The sequence below is a fragment of the Strix aluco genome, chromosome 12 (genome assembly GCF_031877795.1).
Source record: "Strix aluco isolate bStrAlu1 chromosome 12, bStrAlu1.hap1, whole genome shotgun sequence".
Lineage (NCBI taxonomy): Eukaryota > Metazoa > Chordata > Aves > Strigiformes > Strigidae > Strix > Strix aluco.
In genome coordinates, this window is record NC_133942.1 from 12,794,539 (window position 1) to 12,808,901 (window position 14,363).

The following is a 14,363-nucleotide window of genomic DNA, read 5'->3' on the forward strand; positions in this document are numbered from 1 at the left end:
AGCCCTTCAGATCTTACTGGGACCAGCTCAGTTTGCTTTCCCAGTTAACCTCATAGAGGAAAGACGGAAGGAATACTCTGGTGGAGTGACTTAGTTGAGCAAGAGGTCCACCACGAGGAGAACACAACACACAGGCTACGCCATGAAGAGCTACAAATGTCTCAAGTGTTTTATTTTGCCATGAAAGCCGCCTAACAGCCCTGGGCTTGAGTTTCTTTGCAGCATGGGCCCCAGCCAGCCACAACCCCAGGGCTTGGCAGAAGAGCAGCTTTCCCTCTCCGTGGGCACATCTGCAGGACGCTGGCTGCACCTCCACGGGCTTTTGGGAAAGGCAACGCAAGGAAGGGGCAACGCAAAAGCCATTGTGACCCGGGCCTGCACACATGGAGCAGAGCCCAGCCCAAATGGTTCTTCCATCTCAGCAACTTCCTGGCACCCAACACCTCAGCTTGAAAAGGATCCTGGTGCAGTGGCCAGAAAGACAGTGCCGCTCCATGCCTGGATCAGTGGTGGTCTTGGATCAGCTCTGAGCTTGCGTTTTAAGCTCAGAGAAGAAAACCAGCACACAGCAATCTCTGTGCCAGTAGGTCCCCAGACGGGCAGCGACCGACCCCTGTAGCCCACAGAACTAGCATGTTACTTGGTCTTTTTTTCTGCTCACACTGCAATCTCTTCTGCGCTCTCGTGGTGGGGAAAACTGCAAATGTGGGTCCTTCTTCACATAGATAGAGGAACACCACAATAAGAGGCAAGACAAAGCTAATAAACACGTAAAGGTGAACTCACCAATAGTTGTTGGGAACTGGTTCTCACCTCCATTCATCTCAAAAGACTCATTCCCACAATTAAACTAGTGGGAGTCGAGGTGGCACAGCCCACAGACTTGAGACAAAAGGTGTATTACGATGAGAGGATATGGCTAAAAAAAGGTGAGGGAGAGACCCCAAAAGTGGGGAAAAATGGAGAAGCAAGTTTGCCTCTAAGCTAATAAAGAGCTGGGAAGTGGGAGGAGACACAGCTGCACCAGGCAGGACATTTAGTGGCTTAATCTCTCAGCTATGAACAGATCTTACTTTGGAACTACTTAAATCAAACTACTTTTCTCCATCAATTCATCAGAGACTGCACAGGCTTATGCTGTGACCACCCTACAAGAACGGCCAGACCTTGGTGGAGAGCAGATAATTTACTTTAAACAACTATACCCCGGTCACCTCCCAACAAACCTCACTGCCGATGACCAGTGAGTATATGAATAATTCCAGCAGCAGCTGAACTGCGAGAGCAAAACCCCGTGATGTAGAGAGGTCTGTTATGATTTGCTCGTGCAAGGACTAATACCCCACACGTTTCCTCCCCAGGTTCATTCATTGCCCTGCCACGTCTATTGCAGCAACAGTCGGTATTTCAGCCTGGGCAGGGAGAAGCTGCACTCGTGGGTTTCCTTACCAGTATCAGCATCAACAGGTCAGGCTGGTGGCCTCTACTCCTTCTTGGATTTCTTTATTTACGGGGTGCACACAAAGCACAGCCTTTGGGAACGCCTTACATGCACACTGCAACCCAATGGCTGCCCTGCTTTTTCACCCCAAGGAAAGCTTCAGTCTGCTCAGTGTAGAACTCAAATTTGAAACGGGGGGAAAAAAAAACCCAACCAACATGCCAGAATCTAAAAGACACCGCAGTGACTAGGGTGAAGCTACAACAGAAATGGCACAGTTGCTCATGAGCTCATGAGCTTTTCTATGTAAAACTCCTTTTGTGTGAAAGCCCACATACGTGTGGATATGCACAACCCAGAAAACATGCCGAAATCTGCAGATACAAACCCGACTCCTGCAAAATGGAGGCTGCAGCACAACTCTCGTGTGATTACATGTTTCCACAGCAAAGTCAGTTCAAAGAACTTGCCTTCCCCTTCTCAGATTTGTCAGTGTTTCCCACCAGGCTCAAGCTACAAGCCCTTAATTTTATCTCCAGGCCTTTGAAATTGTGGGCAGCTGCTACCTGCCATTGTAATCGACCTTTCTGAGTTTGCTCTTTGTAACTGCTACAGAAATAGATGTTTTCCCCCCATATTCAATTTTTTGAAGCAAATTGCTTCCTTTCAGCCATTCTTAGCTGTAGACAGTAACTTTAAATTTGTCAGAGCGCTCTGAATTTCCCATGCAGGCAGCTGCCTGTGTGCTCACACTCAGTCACTGCTTGGAAAATGGTCCACCAAGGAAGAGCAACATACCCAGAGTCCATTCGAGAGCTCCGAGGATGGCGACAGTTCAATGCTACCAAAGAGAAGATGGATGATCTTAAAATGATGCATTGAAGTACACAGATGCTTGCGGCACTAAACATATGGGCAACGTCTTTCTCCTTCCAACACCTGGCTACTAAAAATCTTTAGCTTTGGTCTTGAATGTCTAACATCAGGAACAACACTAAAGACAGACAGCACCCTCTTTTTTTTTTTTATCTCCCACTCCAGACATCCCACGTATATTTGGGTTTCACCGTTTTACTAAACAAATTCAATCTGAAATATTCCTGGTTTTACTTGGTTCCTACCCATGAAAACAATTCAGGAGAGGGCACAATCAGGAATCCAGAGACAGGAGTTCTGGCGTTTATTCCCAAGCTGCCACACACTTTCCAGCATGACCTTCACAAAGCTGCTTAATCTCCCTCAGCCTCATGGTTAAAAAGGGAATAAACGATTCTGCTCTCTCACGAGAGTGCTGTGAGAATCAGTGCAAGCATATTTTGCCCAGCACTTTGGTACTTTCGGGTGCAAATGTGCACGAGTAAGGTAAATGCTTATTAGAAGCAACATAACCTAGTAGTAGCTGTTTTGCTTCTTAAACAAAACAACAGTCAAGGATGCTAGTGAGAACTAGGGAAAAACAATCAAGAGCCCACAGACAAGGAAGAGCAGATGCATTGGGGCAATTAAAAAACAGCTATTAAAGCCAGTCCGCTTCTCCCATGAATCTCCTTTACGATGGAGAGGCTCCCCGCAGAGGAAAACATCTCACACCCAGTATATCCTTGCATTTAAGCTACTCACAACACGCAAAGGGAAACTGCAGGCTACGCAAGGTTGAAAACGTCAGCTAGCCATGCTGTTCACCCTATTTGCTTTGTTTTGTGAGGTCACTCCACTGAAGCCTGGGGTTTTACACACTCACTCTTCTCCCTAGGAACAAGCTTAACTTGAAACTACTCTTTAGATTTCCCGTGTTTTTAGACTATACTGCTCTAGTGAGGATTTTTCTCAGGCTGAAGGGATGGTTTTACTAGATGTTTTTCAGAATCTGGTGGTTGTTTTTCCATTTTGATTTGTCTTGGTTTTTTTTTTCTTTGCTTTTAAACAGGGAATGGGAGAACAGAGATTTCCACCAAAGCTGAGACTACAGCGTCAGTGGGACTTGTCTTTGCAAGTCTTGGTGGACAGCCCATGGCATGTTCAGGCCAGGCACCAAAAGCCAGGTCACAAGTGGCCCAAGGATGTACAATGTCCATGGATGGCCTGTGTTGAAGTCTGTGCCAAAACCACTTTGCTGCCTCTAATACCTGAACTCGCTAGACCACACCATGCTCAGCAGCATATCGCCTGCTGCAGTCATGCCTGCAACTGCAATAAAAACATACTTCAAAGATCAATATATAATTGTGGACAATGCATGAGTCCATTAAACCTGCCCTTGGCCTGTTTACAGCAACATTTGAAGTGAAAATGCAGTACAAACTCCATAAGAAGGACCTGCGGTTGGCTTAGCATCCAGAAACGTCTTGGAAAACATTTAAGATTTCCTCCAAAGTCTCCAGCCACTGTGGTTGCACCAGCAGCAGTCTCCTCTGCTCTTGGCAACTTCTTCACAAAGTCACCCTGAGGTTCTTGCCACTATTCAGCATCTAATCCCCCATTCCCCCCTTTTCAGACATCCAGAGGACTGCAACCATTAGCTCCCGCAGGCCAAAACACGCACACCTCAGAAACCAGGGCCTTAAACTGGAGAGATCTTTGGAAGGGAGAGTGGAGAGAAGGGGCAGGGAGATTGGACAGGCAAGGAAGGAAGGAACAAGGGGAAAAACCCAGGTAAAAATCAAAACTGCTAAAGGAGAAATGCAGCTGCACCACTCCAGGTCTAGTGCATGCCCAGGCTGCAGGATGAGACTGGGATAAACTGTCACCTCAAAAAAAAAAAAACAAAAACCCAACCCCAACAAAATTGTCACAACAGCTTGTACACTATTAATAAATTCTGGTCACTGAGTGTCTCAGCCACAAATAAAAGTCCCAGCCCTGACTTCAACAGTGAACAATATGTTCTAAAACAAACACAAGCAACCTGCTGTACTTAAAAATTCCTGTATCGATTTATTTTGCTTTGCAAGGTAACACTGAAAAAAGTTAAACCTGTGGAAGCTTGAAATGTGTTTTCTGTTGCAGCGGCTGGTTTCGCACTGCCCTGGTGAGATTACCCTCTCTGCTTGGTGTGCCTGCACACCATTTTTGCAGCATCCACCCATCTGTTTTTTTGAGGAGGGGAAGTTAGCTGGCTTCCAGCACAGACCAGTCCAGCACTTGCATCCCCCTGGGCAGCAGCAGAGTCGGGGTGCTGAGCTGTACCTGGCTCCCCTGCTCCAACAGCACGCTAACGTCAGCAGAGAGCACAGCACAGCACTTAAATCCACTGTAAACTGGCAAATAAGAGATTGATATTAAAGCCTCCTTAGTAAAATCACTGCAATGGAGACTTCACGCTACACCAGTGATGGTTCAGCCAACATTTGAGTGTCAGTAACATGCAAGAGCTCACTGCAACACTGACAGGTGTAATCACGGAGGGAAGCACAACACCAGGGAAAGACGCTCATGAGAGGAGCCCAAAAGTATCGCAGGACATCCCCAGGACTGAGCTGAGCCCACCCCTTTGCATTTCATATTTGCTCAGACTTCTACACACATTCACTACAAAGCACTAACCACCCCCTTGCCAACTTGGCCTTAAAAATACCTGGCAGTCAGCACATCCAGCAGTCTCAAGCAGCAGAAAAGAGGTTGAAAAGCCACCACCAAACTGCTTCCTCGTACCGGCCTGCCTTACCCTGGCCAGGGGTTCGGCTCGGTAGGATGCACATTCCGAGGGCAAGTGGCTGCTGGTGAGAGCACAGCAGCTTGGAGCCGAAAAGGTCAGGCAGGACGGGGCCAGGGATAGCCCCAGAGTGAGTGTCAGCCAGCCTAATTTTGTGTGTCAACTCTGAAAATTAGATAAACAATGACAAACCAGGCTTTTTAAATGAACTTGTCTCATCTTGTTCTCTTGATAAAGGGTACATTTCTCAAGTTGCAGTGTCCCACCAGACAGGTTAACTCTTTCAAAGGGGAGCACCTTGCAAGGGTGATGTAAATGATTTAAATATCTGACATGAAATTAAAAGGGCAGTGCCCCCCTGAACACACAGCCCTGGTAATTCAAACTCATTGCTCTCAAACCATCAATCATTTAGCCCAGTCAATTAAATTGCCATTATTCAAGGGTAAAAGTTCCATAATTTTACCTACCCTTAAAATTCAGCAATTTGCTTTTGTGGCCTTCTCCTCCAGCCTGAGAAATCTTCATGTCTGATAATAACCCACCCAGAGCTTATTGTAACAGACTTCAGATCTCATCCTTGGCAGGACCAGAGACCCATGGGCCTTTTCCAGCACCACGTGCCCACACGCAGCTCTGCTCCTGGTCTGCCAGCCAGCATTGCTGGTGGAAGCGAGGGTGAACTCTCCAGAGGAGATGGAATTCTCCCTGGGACACAGTGCATCACCCTCAGCCCCAAATCTGGGCTACCTGAATCCTTTCAGCTATTTAGTCTAATACATACGTTACAGTTTACACTGTCTCTCATGCACAAGTCCAGGGAAGATCAAAGCTTCACAAGGGTCTCTCCCATAAATGGGTTCCTCTACCACAGACTATAAAACGCTTGTGTTTGGACAGCACCAAGGATGTTTAGACCAATACTGAGGCTCCTAAACACTTCCAGAAGACAGGCAGACAATAAATAACATCCCTTAAGCAATGCTTCTGTGATTTCAGAGGACTTTCCAGGCACAAAACAAGTGATTGTTTATTGTGAGATTGGTCTAAAGGGTCCATAAAATAGGCAGCTACCAACCTTACCCAGGATGGTGACAAAGTACGTTCCCAACGTGAAATACCAGTCAGTCACCAATCTCCTTGTAAATCTGCAAAAATGACAGGGTGGTGTTTCCTGGGGCAGAGAACAGAGGGGGACAGGGAGGACATGGACAGGAACCTTAATCCCAAATGGTGCTCAATTATATTGTTCTTTTTTGACAGTGCACCCAGATCTAAGCCACAACATCATCTCCTTATTTTTTTTTCACTGGGGCAGTGAGAGATTAATTAGGGAGTGCAGCATGACCTGCTCAGAGCTCTCCTGGAGGATGTGCCAGGGTCAGCGCTTGCTCACTGCACCACCCTGGTAGGAAGCATCCAGGGGCACCTGAGCCAGCGTGGAGAGGAGGAGACGAAGGTTAAGGGGAGGAACCTGGGAACACCATCCTGCATCCCCTTGATCTGAGGGGTGGCTGGGGCCCGAGCAGCAGACGCACAGGAGACGAGCAGCGCCGTGGCTTTCCTGCCCACGCCGCAGGCAGGCTGAGGGGCTGCGCTTGCTGCCAGGATTACAGCCAGGTGCCCCCACGGCACCACCTCGGCATCTCCTGCTACTTTGGTGGCAGCAAGAGCAGCACTGAGCTCCTGGGGTGCTGCCCTCCTTCCCTCCCTCCCTCTTTTCTCCTCCACGGCAAGAACAGCTGAGCCAGAACAGGCTACGGCTGCTGCTGCAAACACTCGGGGGCTGCCTGTCGATACCCCAAAAGTCCATCTTCCCTGCAGCCAGGAGCGAGCTGCAAAGACAGACATTAATGTAAACCCTGTGAATACAGAGGAGGGAAGGACACCGTTAGAGGGACCAAGGTCTTGTGTTAACAACTACATGACACCCAAAGGTAACCACAACACCTAGCAAATTAGAAATGACAATAAAAGACCTCATACTTGCACAAAGTACGTTAGGAAATAAGCAGCATTGCTGCTGGTTGCAACAGTGCCATCCTTTCAATGATCTCTTTTACAGGAATCCTCCCAGACTGTGCAGTTAAAGGACTGTGCTCCATCTATTACAAAGAAGCACAGACAAATTATGCATTTCATTTAAAAATTTGAATTCAGCATAACAAAAACCATAACAAAAAGATCCCAACTGTTGCAGACACAGACTATCAAGACAATAGCAGTGCCCTTAGACAGCATTTCAAATACAGTTTATTAGCGTGTGATATGAAAAGGGTATTTTTATTGCATGATATAATGCAATGGGACCTTGGGCGCTCTGCAGAAGGACCTTGCACTCAGAAGTGTAATGAACCCATAGTCCAAAAAACATTATACTGTACATTAACCTATCATTAATGGCACATTAGGGCTAGGGGCATTGCACGCTTGCTGGTCAGGGCTCCATCAGGACAGTATGGAGGAAGCCACAGTCTTCACAGGCTTAAAACAAATAGAGAAAATAAATATTACTGATGGTTACAGGCTGCTTTAAGGGAAGCTCACTCTCCGCTTAACATGCAATTTTGATGCCATTTTTTAAAGGGGGGAGGGAGAAGACAATGCAGCAGTTTATTAGGCAATATTAGAAATGGCATGTCACTGCTTTGCAGCACTGAATGTCTCCACGGTGCGTCAGACCCATCAACCCAGAGCTTTTCCTGCACAAAACATGGCACCTCTGAGCACTAGGGCACCTTTTAAGGATAAAATGAAAACTGGAATCCTGCTCCCCTTCCCTTAATCCCTGACGGCAGTGGTAAGGTTTCCCTGGCACTAGGAGTTGAGATGCGGGAAGAGCATCCTCTGACCCAGCTCTGCCCACTGCCTGCGGGACACCTGGGACCTCTCTGATTGTATCTACACCCACTTCCACCCCACCCCACCCCATTCTGAGAGCCATTCAGCAGAACTCCAGCCTGTGTCTGCAGTAACTCAGCGTAAAACGTGACCAAATCATGACACTTCTTACACTCCTGAATCAGCTGGGATGTCCCACGCCTCCCTCCACTGCAGGTGCTCGCTCTGTTCAAAGGCAAGTTTGATCAGATGGCCACAGAGCAAATGTTAAACCTGAAAAGTCTGGCTGGTAACTCAAACCTAGCTGGCTGAAGGAGTGCAAGCCCTGCAATTCAGGAAAATAAGGACTTGGCTGTAAAACAGCACACCACAGTTACCATCCCAGCTAGTTCTCCCATTGCTACCAATGTGTCTATGCCGTTTACAGCTCTTGTAATTAACTGAGGGCACATACTCGAGGGGAAATTCTTGCCCGTTCACGTGTTTAATGGGAACACAAGTCGGACCTCCAAAATACAAATCTCAGCTCTGGAGCTGTATTGTCTTCCCAGGATGCCTGGAAACACAAAGTGCTGAGTAACCCAAACTACCCCAGACTGACCCTGTGTCCCCCTCTAGTGACCTCAGCACGTATAAAATTTCATCACTCCCCAGCAGTGGAGGATTTTACATCTAGAGCTCCTGCCTCCAAGGACAAGCCAAACTAAATGCTGTTCTAATTATCTGTGCTAGCTATCCACAAGGCCGATTTCTGCTCCCACAGCCAGGAATAGCAGCGAGGAATCCTCAGGCCAATACTCTATTGCCGACTCCCAAAACATTGTTAATTCACAGGCACAGAAGGTGTCAGAGCCCTCCTCGGGGGCTGCTCCATGCAGCAGTCTTCCCTCCATCGCTCACTTCTAAGGCTTGAGTGGGGTAAAAAATCTGAAGGCTTTGAACACTCACATTGATCTGTGGAGACACAGAATATAGATATGGGTGAAAAGACCCTGCAAGACGCTATTTAAGTGTCACCTGGCTGTTGCATCTCTGGTTTTACTTTTGCAATTTTAGGATGTGTTTTGACCATGGGAGGTTACCCTTTAAAGGAAAGGGTGAGTGCCTGAAGCGCTTGAAACAGCAGTGAGCAGGGGGCTCAGCATACACGTCTAGAAAGCATCTCCCTGTGTCCCAAAGCTGCAGCAAGGTTAACCCTTGCTTTGAGAGACACTCTCCTCCAGAAATGAAGCCTCCTTGTCTCTTCCACGCAGCACCTGCAGCGATGCCTCCGCATATGTCGAATCACAGCAAGTTTAACCATAAAGTACCAGTTTTTCCTATGTACTTGCATGGCTGTGTTTGATCTGGGACCAAGAGTTTACTGGCCCACTTCTCTCTCCCAGTTCCTATCCTCAGAATAGCGACTATTCAGGGCAAGGACTGCCTCTCGCTGTGCTTGGTGAGGAATTCAGCATCCCTGAGAGCCCGTTCCTGGCTGGCTGCTAGAGCAACACGTCCCATAGCAGGGGCCAAAGACACGGCGCTTCACCAGATCTGCAGGAGGCTGCAGAGGTGGCGGGCTGAGGGCACAGGGACCCCCAGAGTCAGAAGACAAAAGCACCCAGAAGGTAATGTTTTCACAGAATTTCCCATCCTCATGAGGACATCACCTGTAGCCGTCTCAGAGAGCAGAAAGGACCGATTTGTCCAGAGAACGGGGCGGGTAGCAGAGGGCCAGGAAGCTGCCTCGATCAGTGGTGTTTTCTGGGTGGAGATGAAGCGGGGACAAGAACACATCCATAAGCAAAATCAAGTATCATTAGTCTCCTTGAAGTTTCTGCTCTCTTTCCTCATTCCTTATTCTGCGCAGCTAACAGCACAGCCCCAGCCTGCTAAACAGTTCCACGCGGAATGTTGGGAAGTGGTGAGTTTTGTTTGTTGCATGGCCTCCCTAACATACACTGTAATTAAAATGTTGATTACTAAACAGTTTAAATATATGACAGACAATGCAGTTAAAGCCTACAGTTAGGTCAATATGTGATTTAGATTTGCCATTTAAAAACTCTCATTTAAATTTTGCATACATTAATCACTACCATACTTCAATGTTCTGATATCCACCTGACTACACTATTAAAATAAAACTTGCTGCCCCAGGGAAATCCTACTTATTCTTAATTGTTTCGAGGCTTTGATGGGCTTTTAATCTAAGATTAATTTATGCAATTTTAAATAACTCTTCTTATGATTAATAAGCTTGAAAATTAAAAGGAGTCTAAAGCAATTATAATGAGCATTTGGTCATAACCTCATTAGGAGAAGGAGTGAAGGATACAGCTCTGGAATTCTTACAAGACTACAATTTAAGGTTACTTGCAGAGGAGTCAAACATAGTTCTTGAAATTGCAAAGGCAGATTAGCCTAGGTCAGTGTTAGAAGTATGGCTATCTAGATTAACACGCTAATGATTTTATCCCTCTGATGATATTTAAGATAGTGAAAAGATGATACAAAATGTATCAAAGATAAATGGATAACACCACTAAGCGGTGAAGTCTTGGAGCTGTATTTCTTGTTTATCCTTTTTTTTGAGAAGGACTCAGTTTTTAAAATTTTTAATATATATTATTTACCTATTTGTAGATTAACTTTTACCAATGCACATTTACTTTTTATATGATAAAGTTAATTGCAAATGATTTTCTGCCGGTTTAGTAGTTTTGTTGAGGCACCAAAATTCTGTTAAGATTTACAGATTTTGTCTTTAAATATTGGCAGTCCCCAAGCATAATGGATGGACCAATAAAGAACAGCCTCACTTCAACCTGAAAACCTTAACCTGAAGGGGAACTATCCATACATCACACCTGAATTTCCATTGTCAAACAGCAATACAGATCTTTCCATCATGATTAAAATCCTTTTTTTAACCTTCTTCTGAAGATTTGGACATTGGCCATAGCCGAACGATGTGCTGGTGGCCCTAAAAACAGTCCTCAGAGACCCGCTGTGCACTTGACCGATATGTGTCCAGGCTGGCACGTCACCATCAGACTGAGGGTCAAGAGGGAATTTCTTTTCAGGTCAGATTAGCAGGAATCAGTGCAGCTCCACTCTGTAGCATAGACCTGACTTCAAACTACTCAATCCCCTCCTACTGCAGGACCCCAGGGTGCCCACGGGTGCATACACGGATGGGTCTGATTTTTGCTGTTCTCTTTCCGTGGCATATACTAGTCTTAAATTTACTACAGAGTTTTGGTTTTGGCTGTGACACAGAGGGGTCTATTTGCCCATCTGCAGATCATTCTTTCCACAGCAGTTTTGCTTTTGATATTTGCTGTTAAACCGATAACTGTGCTTGGCATGCCTCTTGGTGCTTAGCTAACAAAACGAGCTAACTCCCAGCAAAGGTATTTTTTTTTGTGATGACTCTTAAAAAAAACTAAGGCAACCGAAATATAATTGGAGCATGCTTTTGCAAGTGCTGTTGAGGTTAAGAAGAGCTGTAGAAGAGGAATAGAGAGAGTGGCCCAAGGCTGATAGAGTATGTCAACATTAGCAAGCTGTCGACAACAGAAGCAGATCCGCAGAGTGAAATGGTTGGTGCAATGTTTCAGGGATGGAAGAGGTTTTACTTTTGACCAGCTCCAGTCTGGTCTGTGGACACAGCACCCATTAGTAGCTGGAGCTCATTAGGCGTGTGCCTGCAGCACATCTTCTGGTTTGGTTTCATTTGAAATCGATTCAATTCATGAGCTTCAAGACCTGTCTGTGACGAGAATGAAAGAGTGGTAGCTCTGAAAGAGCAGGAGATTCACACCAAAAAGGCACACCTGACCTGAACTCTAATATTGATGTAGATGCACCTGCAGAAGAGTCTTTAGCTCATGTCACGCCATGAGTACAGGAACGGTCCCACTGATGCCAAACCGAGCCAGTCAGACAAAAGCTGATATAGTATTTCCCTCAAACGGGGACTAAGTGTTTCCCTGTACTGAGAAAGAAGGGTGGAAAAAGTGGTTGTTTTTCTCCAAGTTTTTAGAAACTGGTTTCTACTGACAGGGGAAAAAAAAAAAAAAAAGAAAATTGCTAAGCTGGAGTAAACTGAAACAATCTCCTAAGTGTTTTTCACCCAAACCTCAAAGTAAAAAATGCTGTGTGCATAGACACGTCTGCACACATATATACTCTAATAACAACTAACAAAGCAAAAAAAAGCCCAGAAAATGATCTGGCTGGAAGCAAAAAGGGAGAATGAAACAGCCCGCACTTCGCTAGCATTTCCATGATGAAGTTTCTGCAAATGAACAAGTTGTTTTTAAAAGTACCCTGTACAATCATATTGCATTACATGCCTACACACCGTCTGCATCTAGTGCAAAATATCATCCCCACGTTTGTCAGGTTTAGTAAAGAGACTAAATAAAGCAAGTATTAAATGATCAAACATGAACATACTGTCAAATCACCCCGTCTCAGGAGCAGAAAAAGCACAGGTATGAAATGACGTCCAAATAAACGTGCGCAGCCCTGCTGAAAACACAGAGAAGAACGCAAAATATATCACCACTAGTTGGCTTGGAAAAAACAAAAAAATTCCTTTGAATCTCTCACAAGGTCACTGAACAAACGACCGAGGCCACGAAAACCATTTCCATTCTCAGACTTGTATTTTAATGCCACCGTTCCCTACCGGGAGCCTTTTCCCGGTGGAAACCCTGACTCTCTCCAGCCGTGCAGGCAGATGCCGGCGGAGCCGTCCCGATTTACACCAGCCAAGCGTTTACCCCAGCATCTCCCATTAAATCCAAACAGGCAGATGCACATTTATGGGACAATGAACTTTTCCACGGCTGCGGCTCGTCGTGCTTTGCTATTACGGCCTTAATAAACCTGCGCATTCCCGTGCTGCGGCAGCTGCCTTGGGTGGGAGCGCGAGCAGCCGGCTCCGGAGGAGAGGCCGCAGCTTAAAAAAAAAAATCATGTTTAATTTAAAAATTAGAAACTGGAGCAGGCTGTGAGCACAGAGGTTGATTGAAACAAAATTTAAATTCCTGTCAAGCCCATTTAAACACAGGGGCCCTTCATAGACAATTAGCTGCTCCCTGTGAATGCTGAATAAACTCAGGCCTGGTCACTGTTAGAAGAGAGCAGACCTACTGTGAGGAGCTGGAAAAAAATTAACTAAAATCAGGCTGTATGAAATATTTAGCCTCCCAGTTTATCACAGGGGTTTGGAAGTGTAAACAAGACAAAAATCGATTCCTCGGTGCCCTCCAATCAATCCCCCAAAATGGTTAGGGCATCTGTTTCTGCTAAATTTTGTTTACTCTGGCAGATTTGCCTTAATTGCAGTTGTTTATCTCCCATTGTCCCCGGGGCCCTAATCTCCCGATTACTAATACTTAACACTCATTTCACATCTAAAGCTACTTCTAATCCTCAACAGGTTTCTGGGGCTCTTAAAATTATTGAAACGAGGGAGACGGGAGATACAACCTCTTTGTGAAAGGCACATTTTCTTATCTACTACCAGCTGGGTCCAATCATCACCAGGGATGGCTGCAACAAAGGTGCTAAAAGGCTCTTTCACAGGCACTGCTGCTCCGCTGGGGATTCAGCGGATAAAAAAGAGCTTTGATGGAAAAAAAAAAAAAAAAACTGAACAAGAGGGCTATAACAGTCCAGCCAAATAAAGTTACTGTCATAATCAAATGCTGTCAATCACAATGAAAATCCAATTAAAAAATCTTTCAGTGCGGCCCTCTTAAGTAGAAAAATGTCCCCTATTTATATGCATTTTTGTCAACCGCACAAATTAGAAAGTAGTATTAATTGATTTTTTACTACTTTAGGCCTTGATCCTCCAGCTGAATTTCTGCGGATGCAAGAATCAACCGGCACAAATCTGATTAAGGGATTTGAGGCATAATGCACACAGGTCACTAAGAAGCCATATCTGTATCTCCTGCTTTATACTCCACTTATTCAGAGGCAATTATTACTCTTATTTAATACTGCAGGAGCGTCTTGAGGTGCTAATCAGAATACAGACCCACAAGTAGCTGGTACTATACAAATGCCAGCAATTTTAATCTATGCAGCGTGTTTGAATAACCTGAAATTTCCAGTTTCATTATATAAATAAATATTGTACACATTTCACCAGTTGCCCGTTAGAGCAAATTCCTTGATGAATTTGGAATGAACAGGAAGGACAATATTCTGGGAATTAAAGATATGGCTCTTATTTTGGAAGTGTTAACAGATTTATTTTTTAAAAAAGAAATATGTAGGGAAGACAGCTGACATAAAAATATCAACAAGACAAATGAACAACTTCTCAATGTATCATAATTGAAAGATTTGCAATTCTGCTACCAAAATGAGCGAGACGTAAATATTTGTCTCTGTGCCTGGAGAACTACAGAACAACCAGAA

General features: G+C 45.4%; 1 protein-coding gene across 8 annotated transcripts in view; it reads right to left on the bottom strand.

Annotated features, from left to right (window-relative positions):
• Positions 1 to 14,363, bottom strand: part of MAP2K5 (mitogen-activated protein kinase kinase 5) — a 141,132-nt gene that overhangs the window by 2,928 nt on the left and 123,841 nt on the right. For 5 of the 8 annotated variants that reach the window (XM_074837042.1, XM_074837041.1, XM_074837040.1 and 2 more), the window contains one exon: positions 9,587 to 9,680. The exons of the other annotated variants lie outside the window; for them this stretch is intronic. In XM_074837042.1, the coding sequence (XP_074693143.1) occupies positions 9,587 to 9,680 (94 nt within the window). The remainder of the gene's footprint in view (positions 1 to 9,586; positions 9,681 to 14,363) is intronic. 8 annotated transcript variants of the gene reach the window in all.